We start from the raw sequence: 25541 nt of genomic DNA, 5'->3' as shown, positions 1-25541 counted from the left end.
CCGCTAATTTGGGACGCATTTGCTCCTGTGCGACTATAATCTCCAACATCATGACCTCGCCCTTGGACCAGCTCGTCAAGGGCGCTCCGCCCGGCGCCCGCGCTCCCACGCCGGAGCCGGCGAATCCCACCCCAGCACCAACATCGGACTCTTCGTCCGCGCCACGGCCCTCGACGCCAGATCCCTTGGCCACACTGCCTTCCTCTCCGCCACAAATTTACCTGAATCTGCTGATCATGGAAGCATCGCTGCGCGCACAATACCTGGCTCTGCGCGAGCGCCGCCGCCAAAATACGTTCTTCCTGCTGCTCCTTGCCGCTTGGATCGCCTACTTTGCATATGCATTGTTCCTGCGTCCTCGAGAGGATGGGCGCGGTGTTGGTGGCTCAGTATACTGGGTGATTGAAATGGGGGAGAAAGTCGCCCTACTTGGTGGGGTAGTGACAGCGCTGCTTGTCTGGGGAACAGGACAATGGGAGCGCGGTATCCGCTGGCCACGACGATGGCTCGCCGTGGCCAACCGTGGCCTTCGCACGATGAACACCAAAATCATCGTGATCCGTGGACCCTGGTGGCAAGAATTGCTATCCTATGTCTCCTTCCTGTTCCCTTTCTCCGCCCCATTCTTCCCCTCCCCATCAGGCAACTTCCATCTCGTCGAGCGTCACCCCTCCGATAAGCAGCGTAGTCGGCAGCACTACCCGCAGTACTACAATGGCGACAGCGAGTCCGGCCTGGTGGAGGAAGACCTCAGTTCTGGGGGCGACTATATTCGGCTGCTTCTGCTACCCAAATCGTTCTCCCCCGAGTTTCGCGAGAATTGGGACGACTACCGCACTGACTTCTGGGAAAAGGAGAACGAGCGCCGAACTCAGATGCGTCACAAACTGCGCGAGCGTGAGCGCCAGCTTGCCCAGGCTGAAGGCGGTTGGCTTTGGCGTTTCGGGCTGGGCTGGCGCGCCTCGCAGCGCCGCCGCCTGGTCTCAGCCACACTCCACAAACCTCTCGAATCCGAGCCCAGATTCCGGTCTCATGCTCAAAATCAATCTCACGCCCCGTCCATCTCCTCGAAGCTCAACCAGGAGTACCGCGCGACTTCTGTCCGCCGCGATACTCGTTCCGACTCATCCCACTCTCGCACATCCTCACTCAGCAGCACTCCAGTCGATGTCGAGGACCGTCCTCCATCCCGATCCTCTGCCTCTGGCCGTCCCCGCCGCGGAAGCACCACACCATCGATTTCGGGCGCGGAAAGTAGTCCCCAACAGCGGAAGCGCAAGGGCTCCAAATCACTGCGTCGCGGCTTGTCGCCTCTAACACAGGCACAAATCCGCGAGGGTGTCCGTACCCCATCCTTTTCGTCGGACGATTCCGGTATTTTGCCAATGGGCGAGAAAGAGAAGGATTTTTTACCCACTTCCGTACCTGATCCGAGTCCCTCAGTTTAGACCATGAGAATATCTTGCTTCTTTCCTTCCGCCCGGTTCTTCCTGCGCTGTGCCTAGGGTTCCCCCATCATTCCCCGTTGTTGGCTTAGTATTCCCCAGTTTCTGATATTTCCTAGCGTTCGTAGTGCGTCATACCCCGTTCATAGAGATCGTTTCGTGGGATGTTGACCATGCGGTCTATATGGCTATATGTATTGCAAGAGCCAAGTATAGTGGCTTTTAGTGGCTTGAGTCATTGATTCAACGATGCAACAATTCTTCCGTCGTGTCGCGCAGCTTGCCCTCGCAGTTCTCCGGCAGGGTGCGCGATTCAGGAACCGGACTATGAAGGACTACAGGCATCTAGGGATTCTTCGTCCGCCATCGTGTATGTTTCCAATCCGTTCTGTATCGAGCGTCCTAATTGGCACGGGCACTATTTATTCCTTGTATGTTTGGCCAGACAAGCTGATTATAAAATCCTTGAATGTACGAGTCAACGGGATTAAACAGCCGTTTGGCCGCTCCGTCTCTCTATCTTCTTTTACGATCTAGGACAACGCCGCTTTTTGCTGTCTTTCTTTTGGATATGAGCACACTTTTATTTCTTCCTCTCCCTCCTAGGAGAAGAGCTGTGTGTTTGTAATCTCATTCCTGTTTATTGGAAGCATATAAAGTAGTATTTTGCTTGGTGACATCATTGACGTGGTACAAGACTACTATACAACTCCTGCCTCGGATGCTGCTGCTTCGGGTTGGTTCAAAAAATAGGCTTGAGGTCTCATTGATGCCTGGATGGACCGGAGGCTACCAACGATACGTGGCCCCGCAAGAATATAGCATTTAGATGAATAAGGTTACATTGATAGCTCCGCCGGTTATTTCTACAAGACTGGCGCCGACGGCCCTCGACTATCCAGTAAAGAACCCATCTTTAACATCGTAAGATCGCAATTTCTGGCATCGGAAAATTTGGTTAAATATCGGGCATGTGGATTTGGCTACTTGGCTTCAGCCGTTCCGATGCAACGTCCTCAAATACCCGATTACTTGGCTAATTTTCCGCCAAAGAAAACCTGCAGTGGTGCGGGGATTCGATGAAATACCTGGCAAGGGTGACTAGAAAGCGGCGATACTTTCGAGGTTTCGAATTGTTCCGAGAGGAGATTCAACTCATTTAAACCCGCAGTTGGTATGCGCCTAGTTGTGTTATTGTGTTTACCAGAGCCATCTGAAAGGGGTGGAGAAAAACAGTTGCCATGATGCATTGTCTGCTCCTGTTGAGCAGTGGCACACTCGCTGCTGCTGCTGCGTCGTTGTGGTCCTCCAATGCAGCTTCTTGGGACACGACCAATGAAGCCTTTCTTGTTGGAAACGGGAAACTTGGTGGTAAGTCCGCATATACGCCCGGTCTGATTATTTCCAACGCGCCGACTGGTTGTTTGTCCTAGCGATGCCCTTTGCAGCGGCGGGTACTGAGAAGCTCAACCTCAATTACGACGACCTTTGGAGTGGAGGACCTTTTCAGGTTGAGGTACAGCGTATCCCCTCTAGTTGTCAAGAGTTTGGGAATACTGACACCGACTCTCTAGGAATATCGTGGCGGAAACCCAAATGCTAGCCTGGTGGGCATCTTGCGCAACATCCGCTCCGAGATCTGGCAGACAGGAATAGGAAGTGACATTCCCTCAATCTGCGAGAGATGAAACCACGCTTACCTGTTGCAGATGATAGTCTACTGCATGGAGATGAAAGTGGCTATGGCTCCTACCACTCATTGGCCAATCTCACCGTCCATATCGAGGGAATCTCTGAGGTGACTGGATATAACCGAACTTTGGATCTGAGCAACGGCATACATACGACCAGTTATTCCACCGCAGCTGGCACTTACACTACTTTGATCTATTGCAGCTACCCCGATCAAGTGTGTGTCTACCACCTCACTTCTCCTGTGGCTCTGGCAAATGTGTCCGTCTGGTTTGACGAGCTCGTGGAATCGGCATCCCTATATCGTACGACCTGCGGGCCCTCGTTCACCCGTTTGCGCGGCTTGACCCAAGAGGGGCCTCCAATTGGAATGCGTTATGATATCATGGCACAAAGCTCACTTCCAGGGGTCTGCGACAATTCAACGGGAGTTCTTCGCGTTGGTTCTTCTGCAAGCACAAGTCTGACACTTGTGATCGCGGCTGGCACAGACTTTGACCCTGCAAAAGGCAATGCCGCCAATGGCTTCACTTTTCGAGGCGACGACCCTGCAGCAAAGGTTGAGAAACTGGCAGCTGCTGCTCATGCAAAACCAGAGACAAAGCTTCGTGCTGCTCACGTGGCGGACTATGGTTCACTGGCAAACACCTTCACCTTGAATCTGCCGGACAGCCAGGGCTCTTCTGAAGTGGAGTTCTCCGAACTGATTACTAGATATCGCGCCAATTCAACAGCGGGTGACCCTTTCTTGGAGAAGCTGATGTTTGACTATGGAAGGCATTTGTTCATTTCCTCCTCGCGCCAAAACAGTCTCCCGCCGAATCTCCAAGGTATCTGGAGCTCAACCCTGAGCGGAGCGTGGGGTGCAGACTATCATGCCAACATCAATCTGCAAATGAACATGTGGGGCGCGGAAGCCACAGGTCTTGGAGAATTAACGGTGCCTCTTTTCAATTACATGGAGCAGACCTGGATGCCTCGAGGGGCAGAATCCGCCCAGCTAATCTATGGAGGGGACGGATGGGTAACGCACGACGAAATGAATATCTTTGGGCATACGGGGTACGTTGATTGGCGATTTTGGAACTATGCGACGGATGTTGCAACTGACCTGCGATCAGGATGAAAACTTGGCAGACCTCGGCTGATTATCCTGCTGCCCCTGCATGGATGATGCAACATGTTTGGGACCACTACGACTACTCTCGCGACCGCGACTGGCTCCGTAAACAGGGGTGGCCGATGCTCAAAGGCGTTGCGGAGTTTTGGCTGTCTCAGCTACAGCTGGACCAATTCACGAATGATAACTCTCTCGTCGTCAATCCGTGCACCTCCCCGGAGCATGGCCCTGTCACATTTGGATGCACTCACTGGCAACAGCTGATCTACCAGGTATTCGAGAACAGTCTGCAGATAGGCAGCGTGGTTCAAGAGAGCGACCAGACGTTCCTCGCCGACGTGCAAAAGAAGCTTGCCAAGCTGGATAAGGGACTACACATCGGTTCCTGGGGAGAGATCAAAGAATGGAAGCTCCCTGATAGCTACGGGTACGACGAAGAAGGTGACGAGCACCGGCACCTATCCCATTTGGTTGGCTGGTATCCAGGATGGTCAATCTCGTCCTATCAGAATGGATATACCAACTCGACAATCCAACAGGCTGTCAAGACCTCTCTAACCAGTCGCGGGCCCGGGATCTCGGACTCGAATGCGGGATGGGAAAAGGTCTGGAGATCCGCGTGCTGGGCGCGCCTGAACAATACAGAAGAAGCATATTACGAGCTTCGCTTGACCATTGATCAAAACATTGGTTCAAGTGGGCTTTCGCTCTATAGCGGCGGCGATACTGCTTCGGGGCCATTCCAGATTGATGCCAATTTTGGACTGGTGGGCGCAGTGCTCAGCATGCTTGTCGTTGATATGCCTCTTGCTAGCTCCTCCTCCGAGTCTGCGCGCCGCACGGTCGTCCTGGGGCCGGCGATTCCCCGTACTTGGGCGGGTGGTAGCGTTCGGGGCCTCCGCGTACGCGGCGGCGGCACAGTCGACTTTTCTTGGGATGGTGACGGAGTCGTCGATCAAGCGCAGGTTCAAGGACTGGCGAAGAATGTTTATCTGGTTAACGTCAAGGGGAAGCCGCTCGCCTGATCTTCAATAAAGATCCCTGCAGGACCAAGTGTTGGACGGGTCCCTGGTAAGTTAGCACTTCGAAATGGAGTCTCGCATTCCCGTATATAACTACTAGTATAATTAAGAATCATCCATCTGAATCTCAACCAGAATAGAGACATGGTGGTTGAGATATAAGAATACAAAATATCGCCTTTAATATGGTGTTTTGGGGTGTTTCACTGGACCGTGTGTTTCACTTGCCCGTGGAATACGCTAACTAATTAAGTTAGCCATTTTCCACGAAGAGATAGCGGAGGACTCGAGGGGCCCTTTCTTTAAGCAGACCTTTGGCCGCAGTTACCCTGGAGCCACTTAGATTCTCAGAATTTCGTCAATACCCTCGCACCACGCAAGATGTCACTCCCAGAGCCCCATATATGGTGTCGCATGTACGCATCCTTCATTGGGCCTCTCTTGAAACCCGCACTAACGTTTCCAGTACCTTGTTGATCCTCACCGTCGCTTCGTTTCTTCCCCAAATCCTGCGCATCCAGAGGAAGCAGAGCACCCACGGAGTCTCTCCGTTATGCACCCTATGGAATTTAATTCGCGCCACAGAGCAGTTCACACTCTTCGTATACGCACTATACACTGCGTATGAGCCTAATGGCACCGTCCTATTGCATAGTCCTCTTAGCCAAGGGGACCGATTCAATCTGTGGCACTGCGCGGTGGTCACAGCCCCGTTTCTGGCACTGTAGGACTGTTATCATAGTCCACGGAAAGAAGTCTGTGCATGCACTTACACTTTCCCATAGGTTTACGCAGTTCCTTCTCTACAGCGACCGGAAGATCTCGCTACTCACGGGATACATCAGCTTTCTTCTCGTCTCAATCGTTCCTCTGATCATCGATGCAATCTCACCCATTGACGACGATTTAGCTCGAAGAATCTTCTCCTCTATGTTTGGCGAGATACACGTCATGATAATCTTCCCGATTCTCACTTTTCTCGGCTTTTGCGGTATTTACTGTCAAGCCCGGGAGATTCTGGCTGTACCTTTTCCAAACTCCCTGAGTCAGCTGGGTCTGGCCATACAAGCTGTTGTCTTCACGCTGGTATCAGTGACATGGATATGGAGTCTCAAATTTCCTTATGAGACATGGAACGGTGAGTATAGTTGGAATAACTTCAATGGTTGGTACTACACTGTTGGTTGGATCATTTTCGACCACTTTGTCTTCGCACTCGGCCAGGCGGTGCTTCTAGGTCTAGCCTTACATCGTTCGTCTTCGTGCAAAGTCAGCATACGAGGAGAAGGAGGCGAGACCGAACCACTTTTGGGGAACATTGTACATTGACAGACGTCTACCTATCACGACACTTCTTCATAGGTAATGATTACTAGCCATTGTTAACTGCGATAAGGTTGTCATTCAACTAGTGCGAACTCCACCCAATTACTAGCTGGCACGATAAGCACCGGTCGTCCTCCATTGTATCTCGGGTTACATACTATCTCTTCGATCCAGACTACAGTGTCTTCGTGATCTCGAAGATGTCCCCAATCCCACCAGTCAAGCTGTGCTCCTTTAAATCCGTACCGAAATTGATCACCGGGCGCTGCATTCTCCGGGAATTCAGTCACTTCCCGTGTAAAAGACCACGACTCTCCAGGTCTAAGGGCCGCAAATGCATTTTGATCGTTGCGGCCGACAATGTTCGCCACTGGATTAGAATATCTGTACTCGCGGTACCTGTAAGGGTCACTAGGTTCATAAGGACACCATTGGTTATTTTCCCCATAGTAGAGCCTAAATCCCCACACGCGGCGGTCGACCTCTCTGAACCTGAATGTATGAAATGTAACTGGCTCGCCATTCATAGCATCTGAATCTATGTTATACGACAGTGTGCCTGTGATGGTATAACGTAGTCTACCCGCAGAAGTTCGATCTTTGAACGATAGTGTAGGGGGTCCTGCGAGGCTGAGGCTCAAAATTGGAGCGCCACTCACCCTCGCAGACGCCAGGCGAGGCTTCGGTGAAGGTGGCAAAGGGGCCTCCTCGTCGATATCGCTTTCTTCGGCGATAATGCCTAGCGACTTAACGAGCCCGCCGGGAAGGATCAGGGCAGGGGACTTGGGGCTTAGTTTGCCGTTACTGTGCTCCGCTAACGTGCCCCAGTCCCACAGAGGGATTTGCCCTCCTACCCAGAGAATATTGTAGAACTGACCTGGTCGGAAAGAATCGAAGTAGACATCCGGCAGGGGTACCTCCCAGGAGACGCTAGCACCTGGAACCAATTCTTTGAAGCACGGGTCTAACGTCGATACCTCTTGTGGTTGAAGGGACTTTGCTCGTAACTGATCAGGGTCGACCGAAACGGGATGCAGGTAGTGTGAAATCTCAGAAGTGCACTGAAACAGCATTATACCCGGCTGGCCAACCCCATCCTCGATAGGGTCCCTATGGATAATGCATGGTTGTCTCTGGGGATCATCTGCATCCCGCGTGATGGTGAAGGTAATAGGATACGACGTCTCAACCTCGACGTCTAGGTGCATCTCTGCATCAAAACTAAGAGTAAGGCGAGGACATCCTGGTCTGTTTGCTTTAGCTTTGAGCTAGACATGTTCTCAGCGGGCATATTACCGTCTGTCTGCGGAGGAATATCTCAGAAAAGATGAGAAACTATCCATCTGAGTAGCCTTGGTTCAAATGAAGTTGTAAAAGTCAAAAGTTTGGATCCAGCCCCTGGCTTTTGGCTTTTCTTTTTCTCGTTTCTGGAGGGATAGTAGAGAGTACTAGGAAGCAAACGAACTCCATAGCGAGTCGGAGGGCGTTAATTTGCGTATGGTAATTATCACTTATCACTTATCACTTATCACTTATCACTTATCACTCATCACTTATCACCTTGTCACTCCGCCTCTCATTCGCTACAGGGCAGTCACGTGCATCTCGGTGTACCCCGGACCCCCACCATCCCACCATCGGTCTAGCCCGAACACACTCGGTCAACGCCGGAAATTCCCCGAGGCCGGAGAACCAGCGCGAATTGGCTTTTAGCGGGCTTCTGATCCCTTCCCGATAGCTGAATATTCAATTTGACTTCTCTGCGCTTCTCCGCTCTCCGCTCATCTGTTGTATCCTCCGTACAAAAAGTTCACAAGGGACCAGCGCGTCGGTGCTAAAGCAAAGCCCCGCCGAGATTGCCGGGACTCTCCGTGACACACCTGCACGCAGCACGTTTGGCACCCTAGGATTGCCCACCATGGTCAACGACAAGAAAATCGGTGCCTATTATGCACCTACCGGCGGATTGCCGCCACAGACACAGCTTCTCACCGACCGCGCCATGTTCACCGAAGCCTACGCGGTCATCCCGAAGGGCACATTCAGCGACATCGTGACGAGCTTCCTACCCTTCTGGGACAAGACGCGATTGTGGGTGATTGCCCGTCCGCTATCCGGTTTTGCCGAGACCTTTTCGCAATACATTATGGAAGTGCAGCCGGGTGGCGGTAGTGATCGCGCCGAACTCGACGACGGCGCCCAAGGGGTGCTGTTCGTGGTCGAAGGCGAAGTGACCGTTACACTGGCAGGTGAATCGCACACGCTCGCCGAGGGCGGCTATGCCTACCTGCCGCCGCAGAGTGGCTGGACCCTCCGCAACGCGGGCGCGACGACCGCCCGTTTCCATTGGATTCGCAAGGCTTATGAATCGGTGGAGGGGCTCGATAAGCCTGACCCACTGTTCCTCAATGAGAAGGATATCGCGCCCTCGGTGATGCCGGACACCAACGGTGCTTGGGCAACCACTCGCTTCGTGGACCCGACCGACCTGCGTCACGACATGCATGTCACCATCGTGACCTTCGAGCCGGGGGGTGTCATCCCATTCGCAGAAACCCATGTCATGGAACACGGGCTTTATGTTCTGGAAGGCAAAGCCGTGTACCGGCTCAACCAGGACTGGGTGGAGGTCGAAGCAGGCGACTTCATGTGGTTGCGCGCATTCTGCCCGCAGGCCTGCTACGCGGGTGGGCCTGGCAAATTCCGTTACCTGCTCTACAAGGACGTGAACCGCCACATGAAACTATCACGATAGGCGTCTTTTCCGGGGACAGACCGTCAGAAACGATATTGATGAAAAAGACATGTACATATGACTATGAAAAACAGAGGGTTCACTCATCAACGTGCTAAGTTAGGTCGATATAGTTTTTACGATAGGAGGAGAGCAGAGGTTGGTACAACAATGTTTACATTCAATATCCATATATTCTTGATAAAGGGGGCCTATCCGAATTCCGCATGCATCCACTCCATACTCCAAGTAAACACAAACATGATATCATCCCAATGCAACAAACTAGAAAGCATGCTCGTGAATGACGGCCAGAATAGCCTAGCTTCTCCTCTATGACTAGGCATTAAAGAATCGCGTGGTGGCGATAACACCATAGATTAGATACGGTAGACGTTCTCATCGTCGTCGAGGAACCTAATATTAGTTAGTCAACCAAAGCACATAGGTCAACATAAAAGGGTGGGGGGAGGGGGACGTACATCAACAGGTTCTCCTCGTTCATCTTCTGCAAAGCTTGGATAGCCTCGGGACGCGAGAAGACGTGCGCAGCACCGTGTTGCGGTGACGTGCGTACAGCAGTGTTGACGGCCTCAATAAGCTCATCGACGTTAGTCATGTCACCGTCGACAAAGACCTTACTGCCCATAAGAGGACCCAAGGTCTGGCGGAAGACAGCCATGCGGGCAGGCGTGATCGGGGGCGCCGACGCGGAAGTCGACTGCGAGTCATCGGTCTGAGACTGGACCAACTGTGAGGCAGGCTGCGTAGAAGCCACAGACATCTGGGACTCGGTTTGAGTCTGAGTGCGAGTAGTCTGGCTGGACCGTAGACGCTGCGCGCGCGGGCTGGACGTGTACAGGCTGTCTGGCTCGTCGTCTGCGACTGCGGAGCTGGCGGCACCGCGGGTTCTTGTCGTGGCTCCCCGTGCAGGGGTGGCGGTCGAAGTACCGCGGAAGGGGGTATCGTCATCGTCATCATCATTGAGCTCGGGCTCGCTGTCCTCTTCTGACTCGTCATCGAACGTGGTCACCTTGCGGCGCTTGCGGCGCCCATCCTCCAGGATTTCCTTGAACATGGCAAAGCGCAGAATGGCCTCCGCATGCTTAGCATCCTTCTCATCAACACGATTGGACAGGCGGGCCTTGGCGTGTGCGGTAGAAAGGCGGATTAGCGTCTCAAGGGTACGAGGCGTGATAGGAGAGGTGCGGCGCTGGGAACTGGCCAGATCGTCGTTGCGCAGAGCAGAGTACGCGGCGATAATATGGTCGGCGGCGCCCTTGGTCAGAACAGGCTTGATACGAGACTTAGCGTACTGGATGTACTTTTTGATAAAAGGGATGCTGATGATCTCCACGTTCTTTCCACGGTTGCGGCCTGTGTTAACCATGCCGCCATGGAGCATGACGTTGAACTTCTCAAACACTTCCGTAGGCTGGTTGGCATCCGCGCGGTCTTCAATGCCCACTCCAAGGGTCTGGTTGAGCTGCTCGCGCACCGGAGCACCCTCCTCGGTGCCGGGCTGGCGGTAACGGTGCATGCGCAGAACGTGCTCGGAAATCGTTCGATCTTTGGCATCCTCGATGTCGTCCGTGACGACAAAGAGCAAATCAAAACGGGAGAGAAGAGAGTCCGGTAAAGCAATGTTCTTGTGTGGATCCTTATGCGGATCGTACTGGCCGTAGATGGGGTTGGCAGCAGCCAAAACACTGCATCGAGCGTTCAGACTAGTGTGAATACCGGCTTTGGCAATGGTGACGGTCTGCTGTTCCATGACCTCGTGAATAGCAACACGGTCAACATCACTCATCTTGTCGAACTCATCAATGCAGACCACACCACGGTCACCGAGAACCATGGCACCAGCCTCCAACCGACGCTCGCCAGTCTCTTTATCGGAAGTGACGGCAGCGGTCAAACCGACACCAGAGGAACCACGACCAGTAGTGGCAATAGCCAGAGGAGCCGTGTTCAACACAAAACGAAGAAGTTGAGACTTGGCTGTTGAAGGATCACCGACCATGAGGATGTTGATATCACCACGAAGATGAGTACCGTTATCCAGGTTTTTCTCCATACCGCTAAGCAGCATCAGCAGAATGGCCTTCTTGATGTAGTCATGTCCGTGAATGCTAGGAGCGAGCGACTGGGCCAGTAACTCAAAGACATTCTTCTTCTTGGAAATCTTGTTAATGTTTCGGATGTCGGTGTCCGTAATGGTGGTCTGCGCAATGCCACTGCCGCCCTTCGACGAAAGTTGAATGACGTTGTTCGCCATGATGATTGTACGGAAAGTGGACGATCCGGAGCTTGCGTTTCGGTTTCCGAGGGTACGGTAGGTACCGACCAGCTGGATTCTGTCTCCTGGTTTGGCCTTGTCGACAAGATCGTCGTCGAGAATAACATCGACGCTGCGGGGCAGCTGACCGGCCGGGGCTCGTTCCGGCATTTCTTGGATCGATATCGATTGGTGGTCCATGTAGGTCGAGTAACCGTACTCGGTGATAAGCTAGACATAGATGAGATGCTTGTTCCTACCACTTTAGAGTGCATGGATACTACTTACTGGGTTTTTCTCGTCATCTTCTTGGGGGTAAACGTTCAAGCTCGTAGCGCCGCTCGAAGTCATAGTCTGATCACGGTACTTTCTCGACAAGAAACGATCCTTCTTCTCGCTGTAGTGAACACTCTGGATCACCTTTGGCCGAACAAGGGAGCATTTTGTCACAATGCCTTCAAGGGACACCATGCGGTTCAGGTGCTGAGAGCCCAGGGTGCGTGGGTTGCAAGAAAATTCTCCGAAGGCTCCGACATAGGCGCAATAGTAATTCTGTCAAGGCGATGTATTAGCACCCTGTACACACCAAACGCTTTAATCCAGTCCAAAAAACACACCACTTCATCCAGCTTCTCCTTTTCGGGGCGGTTGGGCAGCCGCTTAACCACCTCTTTTAGGGCGTGGTCGAAAGCTTGCGAGTAATCGAATGGGGACATGCAAAGCCTGGTTGAAGGAGAACATCAGTAATCCGATTTTCGCCATACAGGGAAATCTTAAATCCTACCCGTCGGAAAGCTCGCGGTTGTGTGCTCGGATTTCATCGATGCTAACCTGCAGGATCATCAGCCACTTTCTCCCGCCTTTTCAAGGACGAAAAAAAACGCACCGTCAGACGTCGCAATCCTCGGTTCAGCATCACCACGATGTCGGCTCGATAGCTGTTTCATTCTGTCAGTTTGCATTGGGAGGTAGATCAAAGTCTAGACCGACGAACCTGCGTGCTCGTACATCACCTGTAGCCAAAAAAAAAGCCACAACGTTAGATCAATTGCGGTGGGAGCACATGTCGCAGGGACTCACTAGGATCCAGAAACTCGATGGCAGCGCGCACGCGATCCTGCGCAGCCTCGTCTCGCAGCAGAATTCCATCCATGGTTGCGGTGTTCAATGCGGTCGGGGAATGGCGAGTCGAGGGGGAGGAGACGAGCTTGAAAGTTGGGAGGTGCGCGTTCGCCCGATCGGGCAAAATTGAAACGCGTCCACGACGCGGCGCGCGTCTGATTATGTAATACCATCTGTCCTTCCGGATCTATGTTTACTACTCGCCGCGTTTCGCTCTCTGAGTGGATAAGGGGCTAGTCCTGTAAAAGTGTCCTTCTTGTAAAGTCCAGTCCGATCGTAACCAGTATTCGTCATGTCGAGAGTCATAAAGAGTGTTCTTTACTCGTTCGATGTGGGGTTATTGCGTCCTTGTTTGTAAACTTTGGAATGCTCAAGAACAATTGTGTCTTGAGGGCGGTTTCATTCTTCCAAGATGGTAAATAAACCAAGGAAGTTGCCAAGTCTCTTAAAAGACCGTTGGCCTTGTTCTCCGCTGAGAGATTGATATAAGTACTCTCACTTGGCCCTTTACTATCCACTCAGCTGCAGCTTGGTCTTCTGCGAGTATGAGATTGGAACAATCTATGTTGCTCATTCCATCTATTCTAGTCCACGACCCGAAGTCATCGATACAGAGTAGATAGCAACAAATACTTAAGATCTATTCTATATGAATATTTCCTTTCGTATACGGCGTGCAGAGATGGGGTGGTTGATTTTGTTGGACGGGACTTTATCAGTCTCCTCAGCGACAGGCCAAACGGTCAGAATTATATGGTGCTGATAGATGCGATACGGGGTTGGCTGATACATGTCTTAGGTACCAACTCAATTGCAACCTCTCAGGTCAGCCTCTGGTGGGATTCTCGTGTTCACTGCTAGGTTGTATGTCGATCCTCCTCAAAAGTGACGACTGGCGAACTAAACAAAAGCAACCACTCTCCCAACCGTTTGAATGCTAGCCTTTTCCCAGTCCTTCTTGCGCAATCTACCGAAGTCAACAGACCCTTCACAAAAGATGATTCTATACGTGCCGAGTTAAGACTATATCCAGACAGATGACTCGACATGAAACCACGCAGGCCTCAGGGTGTTCCAGCACTGAGACTTGGTAGTGATGGGCTTGTGGGAAACGCAGACATGGCCCACATTTCCTTGGAACCCTATTTCCTGGAATGGCCGAACACCACGAGAGCCCCTCGACGATCCCTTAGCAGCCAATCACGGAATTACCTAGAGTTCCGACGATTGCCTCAAAGCAGCAAAGGCTTCTACAGCACCAGGCGGAGATGGCCTTTCGACACTCGTGTGGAAACGCAGCGTAAGTACATGTGGAGTGTACCACTTCTTGAAACGCAATGACGGGTTGTTTGTGGTGCGAAATGGAGATATAATACATTGGAATCTATGTAGATATGATATACAGTGGCTAAAAGAACAAACACATCACTATACATGAAGGCCACACTTCATTGTGTCTTCTCTCCTGCGGTTTGAGACGCCTCCTCTGCATCTTCAACGCCCTCGGTTTCACGCTCCACTTGAATCTCGTCCTTGAGATCACTTCGTTCGGTCTCAACAATACACTCCTCGGGCTCTTGGCTCTCAGGACGACAATTCTTTGCAAGTTCTCGATTCCTCTTCTCGGAAGGTTGCTTCATCTTGTTGAGACAGACCTTTCGGAAATGGCGGCCCCGAATGGCACTCTCGAGATCAGCCCGATCATCAGGGGCAAAAATTTCCTCCTGCACGTCAGGTCCTGTAGGCTTCGGCCCAAAAACAGCTTGGCGGATTCTCTCGGCTTCCAATTCGGCAGACAATGTCACAGTGGGAGATAGTTGTACCGGCTTTCGTTGAGCACGCCCAGGATGGCCGGCGGGTCCCACGTGTCTACTACGAGAATGAATGCCCAGAATACCACCCCCGGCTACCGATTGCCGGCGAGGTCGCTTCTGCCCGTCTTTGTCGGCTTGTTGTGAACGATGGCGAAGTAGAACGCCTTGGAACTTATCACGGAGGTACGGCATCCTGCCAATCTCCTCTATGGTGTCAGGTGCAGTGGCATGGAGCTTCGCAAGCTCTGTGCCACCTTTCAGAATGCTAAGATCTCGAATGCGTTCGACCGCGGCAGCCAGATATACCATGGAGATGTAGGTAGGCTGCATGAAGCCGGGATTGATGTTGCTCCAATACGGCTTGGAAACTTTGCCAACGCTGCCCGAGGGAGGTGGCAAATGTCGGGGGTCTTCAAGCTGCTGGATAGTGAATGGCACACCAAATGGCTTCAACCCTTGTCCAACCTGAAGTCGCCCCCAATCGGGGAAATTGGGCATGAAAGTACGTTCGAACACACGGAAGGCTTCTACCACATCTTGAAATCGATCAGAAGCCGCCAGCATCTGCACATAGGTTGACCAGTTGAAAGTACTCAACCGGAAACCAGTCCGCTCAAAATTAGCCACCACTTTGATCATCTGCTCGGTCTTGTTCTGATATGCCAATGCTCGCATGTAAATGGATAGAGGGCGTGAGAGAACGAAGCGCTGCGAGGGAATAATGACTGACTCCTGACTCGAAAAGGGTACGCGATCAAGTGACGAGTCTTCCTGGCCATCGAAGATAGACCCTAAAATTAGTGGTTTGGTGGTCCCCGGTAATGACTTCATTGCAGCAGAGTCAATTGGTGAGGACGACTCGGCCCGCAGAAGTTCATCAAGGTCAACACGATTGGCTATCTTCATAGTATTGGAGAGCGCGAGTTGCCAACACTCTTCGACTTCCGGATATTGTTCTGCTCTCAAATGAGCAAGCATCATGGCGGCGATAAGGCGGATTGGTGCGGATTCGGATCCGTTTTCGTGGGAGCTCGTAGCCTTTCTTGTGTCGATGTATTCCTGGAACAGCTGCCGGGCTTCCTCAATCGCACCATTTAAGCCGAAATTCTTGATACGGTAGGCGAGGTAGGAGTCCTGGAAGGCGCCGCCGAGGACCCCCCCGACGGGTTTAGATGAGGGAAGCCTAAAACTTCGGGCGGGGCGATTGATAGACTCAAGAGATGCCAACAAGGTTTGCTCCGCGTTCTTCAAACGTAGATCGGCACCGTCCTTGGTGGAGTCTTCTCGTGCTTGCAGGTCGTGCTCAATCTGGCCTCTGAGTCTCAAGAGGCTAGAGCGCGTCTCGCCTTCACCGAAGCGCTCCTCGATTTCCTGAAAGATGACGTGCACCATTTCCCGATTGCGGCTTTTCACATATCCATACAAAACGATCGCGTAGTGAAGGTCTGTGGCTTGGATGACCCGCTTCTTGTGAAGGTCCCGAAGGGTTTTCCTCGCTTGGTCCGTTTTTCCAACCAAAGCCAGAATGAGCATGTGACTTGCATAAGTGATGGCATCTGGATGTATTCCGGCCGCTTGAAGGTGCCCCCAGATTCGGTTGAGAGCCACAAAGTCTACCCTGAATGCATGGTGAAACAAAAGTGTATTCCACATCCTTAATGGCGACCCTTCAACCTTGAAGTCTCGGCAGGCGAGGGCAAATTGTTCAGCTTGATGCAACAACCCGTTGATGCAGTATACCTGCACAACGGTGTCCAGCATGGGCATCGTTATTTCGACATGGTGCCGCTCCGCTTCTTTGAGCAGGTGACGAGTAGTGTCAATATCTCCCCGCTTCGCAAAGAGAGCCATCAATGTGCCGAACGTGTGTGCACTTGGGGAAATACCGGCTTGCTGCATTTGCGAGAAGATTGAAAAGGCGCCGGCTAAATTCTCCTGGTTGGCATAAGCCTTGAGAAGAATGTTCCAACAAACCGTATTCGGCTGAAGATGGAATTCGTCAGAGATCCTCTGGAACTGTTTGGTGGTTTCCTTAACGTTGCCAGCCCGCGCATGAACATCAAGAAGTGGAGTCAAAAGTTTGCGGCTCCGGGGTGGGCCATGGTCCTCGACGAGTTTATTGAAGACGAAATTGACCTTTTCGACGTCACCCGCTCGTGCAAACGATTTCATAACATCCCTGTACACTAGGAGATTTGGTTTTCCGTAAAAATGGGACAGGTCCTCCAGGAAAAACTGAACCCCAGAGGTGATGCCGAATGAGGCGAGAGCTCTCAACTGACCACTGAACAACGATTCAGGGGGCTTTAATTCCGGCATTTGTCGGCGCATCATGCGGTAGAACACTATTGATCGAACAAAAACCGACCTTGAATCACTCAATTGAAATGTCTTGATCGTGTTGAGGTAGTGCTCAGGCTTCAGAAAACCTGACTCGTGATAAATCCGAAACATCTCCACTAGGGCGCCCATGGAAGCGTATCTGAGCACATAAGGATATCGAAAGATGTGGTCGAGTAGGAAATCGGCAAGGTGGCGGGCATCTTGGTTCAATTTGTGCGCGGCAAATTTCCCAAACGAAATGGCATCCCAAGGAAGCCGTCCTTGTTCAAGTTCACTAAATAATCTTCTCTGTGACGGTTGAGAAGCCCGCCCTGTGGATTGCGACACCAAGCTCCAGATTTCCACGGCACGTCTCCAATTTCGAGCTCTCCAGAAGCGGGTGAATGATAAAGTGCAACATTTTGATCCAAATCCTCTTGCAAGGGCTTGCTGGCAAATCGATATCAGCTTCGAGGGTTCTCGAGAATTAAGCTGAGATTCAGCGGCACGGAGAAAATCGTCTTCTGAAAGGCTATCTTCGGGGATTTGTTGAAACACCTCCCACATCCGACCCTGGTCTACAGTCTCTTTCGACCTGCTGAGGTAGGCACATAGCGCGGAGCGACATTCGGAGGGTCGTCCAGCAGCAATATAAAGCACCCATGCTCGATCGAAGTCGTCTTTCTGCCTTTCCAGCAAACTGATCAAATAACCCTTGGAAGATCTAGTTGCCTCCGCCCCAGCCGTCTCGGAGCTCGCTTCGTATGCGTTCGAATCCTCGACAATAATTGGCTTGGAGGGTGATGAGGCGTTCGATGTGTAGGGTCTCGAAAAGCCAAGCAGGGTCCTTTTCCTGCGGCGCAACCCCAGGCGCTTAGCATGTCGTGAAATGCGGGATACCGCAAACTCCTGGGTTCTTTGTGGATAGAGAAAATCAAGGAACGGCGATCCCCCATCGTTGGCAGCTTTGCTCTCGGCCGGAATGTGAAAAACAGAGGCCGAGGGCTGTTGACAAGGCGGCAGCACTAACGCGACGAAATAGCTGGCAATATCCCCTCCAACGGCATTGTGCTTCCAGAATTGACGAGAAAGGGTCCTTCGGGATCGAATGGCGCCATTGGGATCTCGAAGGAAACGCCTTCCCGCGCTCTCGAGGCAGCCGGCCGCTCGTTCGAGCATCACCCCCGATCGTCGCGGCGTCAAACACTGGAGTCACCTAAAAGGATCCACAGTCTGCATCATATCGTATATGGGGCCTCTAAAGTTGTGGATTGATGTCAGAAATCACTATTCGCGCAGTGTCTTTGCTAGCTCTGGCATCCAAATAAGCTGTTGAGGGTGGTGCCATACCTACCGGGACAAAAAAAGGATTGCAGACAATCTAGCGAAGGAAGCCCTGAGAGTCGACCTTCACAGGAATCACGATTGGCTAGATTGTCTCCAGCCCAAGGTTAGGGCGTTCAGTTGTGAGCAAAGGAAAGCAAAGCAAGAAAAATAGGCTGGAGAAGGCCAACCACGCAAAAGATTCGGAGGTTGGAAATTGCCGGGGACGTCGGGCCATTCGTTTGGCCGAAACGGGGCACCGCCTTCGCATACCCACCAAGTGAATCTGCGGACTTGACCCCCTCAATTTCGCGAATCCAACCCCAGCCATGGAGATCACCGATTACATCTTCAAGGAGCGAGAGGAGGTGCTCCTTGTGGGCGACTACAATGCCTACCGGGCGCATGCCACTCGCAAGCTGCACAAACTCCGCAAGAAGCTGGGACAGGCCACGCCTAAAGGCCGCAAGTACACTGCCAAACCAGCCGTGACTGCTGAGAATGTTGGAGCTAGTGTGTCGTAGGTGTTATTTACTTGCTTATTGCATGTACACTGTTGACTTGTTTCTACGTGCTCCCAGAAATGTGCATCTTCTGCTTCTCGGATCCGAACGAGCATGGGCGCAAGCCATGCATGAGAAATCGACACACTCCGCAGATCCGTCCGCCAAGGGTGTCTCTGGTGCTGCCAGACGTCATATCATTTCGCGACTGCAGAAAGCCACCGGTTATGCTCAACTTCTCGTGACATTGCTTCACGAGCAATCGGTCACCGGGGCCAGCGATATCGACATCCTCGAAGCTCGCGCTTATCTGGCTACAATTTCTGGTGCGCTGTGGCTGGAGAAGCGGAAATGGGACCAATGTCTACATGATTATGCCATCGCTCGGGTGATCTACACGGCATTGGGGCAGAGGGAGAAGAAGGATTCTTTCCGGGACCTCCTTACTGGAACCGTCGACCCCAGCCTGCGCTACGCTGCTTATCAGATGAAGCTTCCTCGCTCCAAGCCGACTTCGTCGTTAGCCATTGAATTCTTCCCCACTGATTCCAAGATTCGTGCGGAAGTCGAGAAGATCGACCCGTCTTGCCTCGCTGAAGAAGCCGCTGGAACGCGGAGGACTGCAGAGGGTGAAGTGCAACAGCTACCCGAGTCCGTGACTTGGAGATCTCGAACTGTCCCGCTGGACGATGCTTCTATTTCTCAGGCATTGGCCGCTGCCTCCGCCGCGGAAACTGGTCTCAGCGCTTGGTTGGCAGATGCTGGAAAATCTGCTACAGCAAAGGATCAAGCTGCTGCCTACGACAATGTCATTATTGCCAGTCAGGACGCAGTCGATGCCACGAAAAGTGCTATTGATGACCTGACCAACGAGGGTGTGGACCCTGGAGATAAGAGAATGCAGGCGCTCCAGATCACTCGGACGGCTGTCAACTACAGCCTTGTTGGATGGCGAGTTGGACGCAACCGTGTGCTGTGTGGAGAACAGGACGGCCTGACGTTCGAAGATGAGCCGACTGACCAGAGTGGCAAGGCTGTCAAGCGCAGCGCGGGCAATGGAAAGAAGCTGAACAAGCTCCGCGAGCGCGTAGTGCTGTATGATTCGACCTTGCAGAGTCTGGAGTTCATTCTGGAGCTGCCTGGTGTTGCTGCCGATACCGCATTTGTGCAGGATCTCGAGGCGAAGCGGCGCTACTTCCGGGCCCTGAGGTAGGTTTTGAGACTTCCTTTTTCCCCCGCTATGCATAACTGACGCTTTCTGTGCTCAGATGCCTCGCTTTGGGACGATCCCACGGCGTTCTGGGCAAGCCCACTGAGGCACTCGCCCTCTTCGCTCAGGCATTTGACCTCGCCAGCTCGGCCACCCCGCAGACTGCCGCCAGCTCCGAGGGCCCTCCCCAGCTGGAGGTCTCGCAGGCCCAAGCAAGCAACTTGGCATCGACTTTGCGCGGTCTTGTCGCTCAGTACCGCGGACTTGTGACGTTGGAGCGCCTGGATGCCGAGTCAGGCTCGAGCCAGCAGCGCCCACTGGTGGAGCGGCTGCACCAGTTCGGTGCCAAAACCGACCTCAGCAATCTGGTGCCGTACCCGCCCCAGATGCAACCTGTTCCTGTCAAGCCGCTTTTCCTTGACGTGGCTTGGAACTACATTGACTACCCACAGGCAGGGCAGCCGCAAGCGCAAGCGCAGGAGCAGGCCCCTTCCCCGGCGCCGGAGGAGAAGAAGAGCCGGGGATGGTTTGGGTTTGGTGGTCGGTGAGAAAAGTACCCAGTAATACTGTCGTTGATTAGGTAGGCGCCATGCATATCCACGTCGATTTTATGTACCCTCCTTGCCTTCGTACTACGTCCGTAACCGTTCGTGATGTTGTACTCGGCACAGTATATGCGGCTGGCCCAATGGGGGCCGCTCCTTAGTCAGAAGGCCGGCTTATCGGCGCACGTGCCGCCCGGAGCCCTCGTTCGAATTTGCATCCGCCAATCATGACGAGCGGGATTTGGCGAGCCGAGTCACGCTATTTCTCATGCCTAGCAGCGAATGGCAAAAGAGTTGGACCTGCAGGGTTTTGGGTGGACTATCGGGAGAGCCATAGATAGCGTCGTACAGGACCAGTGGAGGCGTCATCGCATCGCCGACTATCGCGGACTATCTAGCTTTCTAATCGTCAATCCGGGATGAGGAGAAAGGGTTGCTATAGTGATCACTTATAACAACATATACCCCTATCTCACCCTATAGCCCGTTCGAGATGGTGCCCGAGCATAAAACATAACACAAATTAACTATGCGGAGCCCAGCAGCAGAAACAATAACCTATGCATCTCTATGGCTTATGGCTAATGGCCAAGGCCCCGCCAGTCCTACCATGGCTGGCTTCCCCTGCGGGACCTGAGGGATCCGGGCCCGACGCCGGTGCAAATTGGCGTTCCCGCCCCTGACCAATTTCCTTTCTTCTTCTCTCCACCTCTCCAGCATTGATAGTCCGCGCCCATTCCTGGTCGCTGGATCTTTTTGAAAGAACAAAAAGAAAGAAAGGTCCTCCCATTTCTAGCGTCACCCGGCTGGAATTTCACCATAGTCAACATGACTGGGAGCTTTGCCTCGCCGTCGGCGGATGCGACCATCTCGCCGCAACTTTTCGCGCCGGCGGGCCTCGTCGCCTCTGTTCTGGATGGCTTCACCGTTTGGAAGCTGATCCTGACGCTGTTCATTGGTGCCGTCATTTACGATCAATGTAAGTCTGGTTTTCTCCAGAGTCTCCGAAAAGCTGCTCTTGGAATTTCAACGCGTCTTGGATCAAGTGCTAACGATCACCCCCTTTTCACTAACAACAGTCAAGTACCACTACCTGAAGGGCAAGATCATTGGTCCCGCGTACAAAATCCCCTTTATGGGCCCCTTCCTGCAATCCGTCAATCCCAAGTTCACCGAGTACAAGGCGAAATGGGACAGCGGCGAGCTAAGCTGTGTTTCCGTCTTCCATAAGTGAGCCACCCTACACCTCGATTTGGTAGTTGGTCTTCCCCGTATACGTTGGGTTTCAGTGTACGGTCGACACTTCAGAACTCAGTTGGCTAATATATGCGACAAAGGTTCGTCGTGATTGCCTCGACCCGTGACATGTCCCGCAAGATCTTCAATTCTCCCGGCTACGTCAAGCCCTGTGTCGTGGATGCCGCGCACAAGCTGCTCGGCAAGTCCAACTGGGTCTTCCTGGACGGCAAGGAACACGTCGAGTACCGCAAGGGCCTCAATGGCCTGTTCACCCGCCAGGCCCTGTCCAGCTACTTGCCCCGTGCCGAGGAGGTCTTTGACGAGTACTTCAAGCGCTTCGTGGACAAGTCCGCCGCCACCAAGCACACCCCCACTCCTTGGATGCCGGACTTCCGTGAGCTCATGACTGCCCTCTCTTGCCGCACTTTCGTCGGCTACTACATGTCCGACGAGGCCGTTCAGAAGGTCGCCGACGACTATTACCTGATCACCGCTGCCCTCGAGCTGGTCAATTTCCCTATCATTCTGCCCTTCACCAAGACCTGGTACGGCAAGAAGGCCGCCGATATGGTGCTCGAGGAGTTCTCCAAGTGTACCGCTAAGAGCAAGGCTCGCATGGCTGCCGGTGGTGAGGTTTCGTGTATCATGGACGCCTGGGTTAAGGCCCAGCAGGACTCCGCCAAGTACCGTGAGAAGATCGCCAAGGGTATCCAGGTCGATCCCTCCGAGAAGCCTCCTCAGGTTCTGCGTGATTTCTCCGATTTCGAGATTGCGCAGACTGTCTTCACCTTCCTATTCGCCTCCCAGGATGCCACTAGCGCCGCCTCTACCTGGCTGTTCCAGCTGATGGCCGACCGCCCGGAGATTCTCGACAAGGTCCGCGAGGAGAACTTGGCTGTCCGCGGCGGTGACCGCACCGTCCCGATCTCGATGGACCTGCTCGAGAAGTTGACCTACACCCGCGCCGTCGTCAAGGAGACCCTCCGCTACCGCCCTCCCGTCATTATGGTCCCCTACCTGGTCAAGAAGGATTTCCCCATCACCGACAAGATCACCGTCTCCAAGGGTTCCATGATCATTCCCTCGGTCTGGCCCGCCACTCACGATGAGGAGGCCTACCCCAACGCCGATTCCTTCGAGCCCGAGCGTTGGATCACTGGTACCGCCGAGCAACAAACCAAGAACTGGCTGGTCTTTGGCACGGGTCCCCACTACTGCCTGGGTCAGACCTATGCCCAGCTGTCGCTGATGGCTATGATCGGCAAGGCCAGTATGGAGATGGACTGGGAGCATACCCCCACTCCCCTTTCCGAGGACATCAAGGTGTTCGCCACCATCTTCCCCCAGGTACGTTCTTTAGACCATGGCAATTGTTTTCGTCCCATAAGTCAATAGCTAACACTCCATTTTCAGGATGACTGCCTGCTCACCTTCCGCCCTCGCGCATAATTTCTGGTCCACAGCCAACCCCAAAAGCACCAAGCTGGAAACCCCGGCCCCAACCTCCGGATAGAAAGGGCTCGGCGACGCTTTCAGCACGGTCTTTCTGTCCTGGAGATGGAGGGGCCTTTCTTTCCTCATTTCTTCTCTCACTTTGATTTGACAGGCATGGTTTATTTATCCCATTGGCAGACTCAAAAAGTCGCCACGATTGCCCCGGGCACTCAGTCGTCAGCTAGGAGCGACACTCTCGAAATAACCCCTAATACCCCTTGTGTATGGAAGCGGCCTATGTGGGATCGCTGCAGTTGAGCATTTTTCGGGGTGTTCTGTTTATTGTTTCTTTCCTGGTCGGGAGCAACCGTAGGGCCTTGTTAAGAATAATATTAATTCGGTTGTTTTTGTTTCTCTTTTTCTTTTGAATTGGTTCCATTGGGTTTGGGCCTCTGGATTGTACATAGTTGTATTCATGAGATTTGAGTATTATGAATGTCCAGGCGTGGTAGGCTCAACAATATATATAGTCGTTAGGAAAACCTACGCATCTCAGTCTACTCCCAACATACTTCCTTGATTGATTTGCGCATCAGTCTCTACGTAATTTAGTCGCCATGCAACCCCTACACCATATTTGTCGAATTCGTTGGCAGCTCTTTACCAACCTCAGAAATTGTTAGTTCCCTGAGTAGCTTATCTAGTTGACGGCGTAGTAGTCAGGAATTAATATTAGGAATAGATATGATATCTAGTTGAACGAAGACTATGTCGATTATTCGCTTTTTAGAAAATGAAGCAGTATTTCTGAATCTCTTTAACTCATTATCTAATACCTCGCGTACAAAACTTCTTAGTTATACAACGAATAGTTAACTACTAACTAAGTTACCTAGCGCCGCCTTTACTAATACCTCGGGCTAACTATTCGCCCGTTGCCGCGACCTCCGCCATATAATCCTTCTCCAACTATCTTAGGAAGGTTTGCTACGGATTGCGAGTGGCATGCTTAGGAAAAGGATCCTTTCGCCTTGTAAAACCCAGGAAATGGGAGCCAACTGTCAATGAGCACTCTGGTGGATATACAGTGGCTCGTTTACCATCACTTAGCGCTAGGATGCAAAAGCATCCACCTTGCAATAGAAACAGGTTTCGATTATTTACTTCACCTTCATACCCTCAAAAACATCCAGAAAAACCATTCGATGCAGTATATTGTACCCAGTACAGCCTGCAGTTACTCGACCTTTTTATTGGCAGACCCCAACCCAGCAGGCGGTCACATCCGGCACTGACATCACGGTATACCCGCAACCCATCGGCTTCACCTCCGAGAACCTCCCAGGTCCTATTCTACTCAGTCAACGCCTCAGATACCATGGTTGCATCCTTACAATTCGTTGCTCGGCGCTCAGCCGCTGCCATCACCTCCACTGCCACCAGAGCCTCTGCCCGCCAGACTCTCTCAGCCACCTCGCTCCAGCGCGAAGCTCTCTCCGTCGCCAGCCGAGGACTCAGCTCGGTTACCCAGAGACGCAGCTCTCTCGCGCCAACATGGTCGAAAAATACCCAGAGTACGCTCAGACTCCGCAAGGAAGTTCGGTGGAACAGCGGCGAGTCTGGCCCCGTGCTGCGACAATGGGGCTTTGAAGACGTACGTCAGATATCCACACCCTTCCCTCTTCTCACCCGGCCCCTACAAAACTACTGAGAGAAACGGCCATCTAACAGATAACCATGTCCAGATAAACGCATCCCTCCCCGCCTCAACTCCCTCCCCATCACACACCCCCGTAATCCTAATCGACGTCCGCGAACCCGCCGAGCTCACTGGCACCGGCATAATCCCCAACGCAATCAACATCCCGCTCGCCTCGCAGCCCGACGCACTCTACCTAACACCTGACGAGTTTGAGACAAGATTCGGGTTCCCGAAGCCGAGTGCGGATACGGAGCAGCAAATTGTGTTTTACTGCAAGGCGGGTGTGCGGGCGCGCCGCGGCGCAGTTGGCAGTTCAGGCGGGGTATGATCCTGAGCGTTTGGGCGTTTATGATGGCAGCTGGTTGGATTGGGAGAGGCATGGGGGGAAAACTGAGCGGTGGGATGGAGATGCGTGAATAATAGGAGAGAAGGTGCATGGACTAGTATTGGTAATTTGTACATAGTGAATGGGGTTATGTGGGCTATAAAATGAGCTACATAGGCTGTACGATGACTGTCCTTAGTGTAGATGAAATGTTACTGTGGAGAAGGGTAAGAGGTCTATGGAAATGTGGTCCAAGTCTAACAGTGTGTCCATTAAAAAGAGCAACTATAACAAAAAAAATATTTCTGGTATCAAAACCAGTCAGGGGCCCGCTTTTCTTCCCATGTCATGTACAGAAGACTTGACATCAACTTTTTGAGCCTGG

At 52.6% G+C, this 25541-nt stretch overlaps 10 protein-coding genes across 10 annotated transcripts; 7 read left to right on the top strand and 3 right to left on the bottom strand.

Annotated features, from left to right (window-relative positions):
* Positions 1 to 50: 50 nt before the first annotated feature.
* On the top strand, positions 51 to 1448 carry N7482_008279 (Spo7-like protein; the record flags this gene model as incomplete). The annotated part of the gene is made up of 1 exon (XM_056690403.1): positions 51 to 1448. One exon carries the CDS (start codon positions 51 to 53, stop codon positions 1446 to 1448), a length of 1398 nt encoding a protein of 465 aa, XP_056540168.1.
* Positions 1449 to 2686: 1238 nt separating this feature from the next.
* Positions 2687 to 5282, top strand: N7482_008278 (glycoside hydrolase family 95 protein; the record flags this gene model as incomplete). Its single annotated transcript, XM_056690402.1, has 5 exons — positions 2687 to 2816; positions 2879 to 2961; positions 3020 to 3104; positions 3155 to 4199; positions 4259 to 5282. 5 exons carry the CDS (start codon positions 2687 to 2689, stop codon positions 5280 to 5282), a joined length of 2367 nt encoding a protein of 788 aa, XP_056540167.1.
* A 378-nt stretch (positions 5283 to 5660) lies between these two features.
* N7482_008277 (uncharacterized protein) lies at positions 5661 to 6608 on the top strand (the record flags this gene model as incomplete). The annotated part of the gene is made up of 3 exons (XM_056690401.1): positions 5661 to 5695; positions 5746 to 6003; positions 6065 to 6608. The coding sequence occupies 3 exons, from the start codon at positions 5661 to 5663 to the stop codon at positions 6606 to 6608; spliced, it is 837 nt and encodes a 278-aa protein (XP_056540166.1).
* A 71-nt stretch (positions 6609 to 6679) lies between these two features.
* N7482_008276 (uncharacterized protein) lies at positions 6680 to 7813 on the bottom strand (the record flags this gene model as incomplete). Its single annotated transcript, XM_056690400.1, has 1 exon — positions 6680 to 7813. The coding sequence occupies one exon, from the start codon at positions 7811 to 7813 to the stop codon at positions 6680 to 6682; it is 1134 nt and encodes a 377-aa protein (XP_056540165.1).
* A 710-nt stretch (positions 7814 to 8523) lies between these two features.
* On the top strand, positions 8524 to 9360 carry N7482_008275 (uncharacterized protein; the record flags this gene model as incomplete). The annotated part of the gene is made up of 1 exon (XM_056690399.1): positions 8524 to 9360. One exon carries the CDS (start codon positions 8524 to 8526, stop codon positions 9358 to 9360), a length of 837 nt encoding a protein of 278 aa, XP_056540164.1.
* Positions 9361 to 9719: 359 nt separating this feature from the next.
* N7482_008274 (MCM DNA helicase complex subunit MCM3) lies at positions 9720 to 12770 on the bottom strand (the record flags this gene model as incomplete). Its single annotated transcript, XM_056690398.1, has 7 exons — positions 9720 to 9756; positions 9822 to 11848; positions 11906 to 12169; positions 12235 to 12340; positions 12402 to 12448; positions 12504 to 12547; positions 12698 to 12770. The coding sequence occupies 7 exons, from the start codon at positions 12768 to 12770 to the stop codon at positions 9720 to 9722; spliced, it is 2598 nt and encodes an 865-aa protein (XP_056540163.1).
* Positions 12771 to 14187: 1417 nt separating this feature from the next.
* On the bottom strand, positions 14188 to 18054 carry N7482_008273 (putative translation regulator (Cya5); the record flags this gene model as incomplete). Its single annotated transcript, XM_056690397.1, has 1 exon — positions 14188 to 18054. The coding sequence occupies one exon, from the start codon at positions 18052 to 18054 to the stop codon at positions 14188 to 14190; it is 3867 nt and encodes a 1288-aa protein (XP_056540162.1).
* Positions 18055 to 18527: 473 nt separating this feature from the next.
* N7482_008272 (signal recognition particle subunit SRP68) lies at positions 18528 to 20459 on the top strand (the record flags this gene model as incomplete). Its single annotated transcript, XM_056690396.1, has 3 exons — positions 18528 to 18718; positions 18780 to 19910; positions 19970 to 20459. The coding sequence occupies 3 exons, from the start codon at positions 18528 to 18530 to the stop codon at positions 20457 to 20459; spliced, it is 1812 nt and encodes a 603-aa protein (XP_056540161.1).
* Positions 20460 to 21284: 825 nt separating this feature from the next.
* Positions 21285 to 23144, top strand: erg5 (C-22 sterol desaturase erg5; the record flags this gene model as incomplete). The annotated part of the gene is made up of 4 exons (XM_056690395.1): positions 21285 to 21435; positions 21503 to 21686; positions 21794 to 23042; positions 23109 to 23144. 4 exons carry the CDS (start codon positions 21285 to 21287, stop codon positions 23142 to 23144), a joined length of 1620 nt encoding a protein of 539 aa, XP_056540160.1.
* A 1363-nt stretch (positions 23145 to 24507) lies between these two features.
* N7482_008270 (uncharacterized protein) lies at positions 24508 to 25247 on the top strand (the record flags this gene model as incomplete). The annotated part of the gene is given in 3 exon segments (XM_056690394.1): positions 24508 to 24783; positions 24875 to 25153; positions 25167 to 25247. The coding sequence occupies 3 exon segments, from the start codon at positions 24508 to 24510 to the stop codon at positions 25245 to 25247; spliced, it is 636 nt and encodes a 211-aa protein (XP_056540159.1).
* Between the last annotated feature and the right edge of the window lie 294 nt (positions 25248 to 25541).

The sequence above is a fragment of the Penicillium canariense genome (assembly GCF_028826845.1).
Source record: "Penicillium canariense strain IBT 26290 chromosome Unknown utg000006l_segment0_segment0, whole genome shotgun sequence".
In the NCBI taxonomy this organism is placed as follows: domain Eukaryota; kingdom Fungi; phylum Ascomycota; class Eurotiomycetes; order Eurotiales; family Aspergillaceae; genus Penicillium; species Penicillium canariense.
This window is presented reverse-complemented; position numbering and strand designations above follow the sequence as displayed.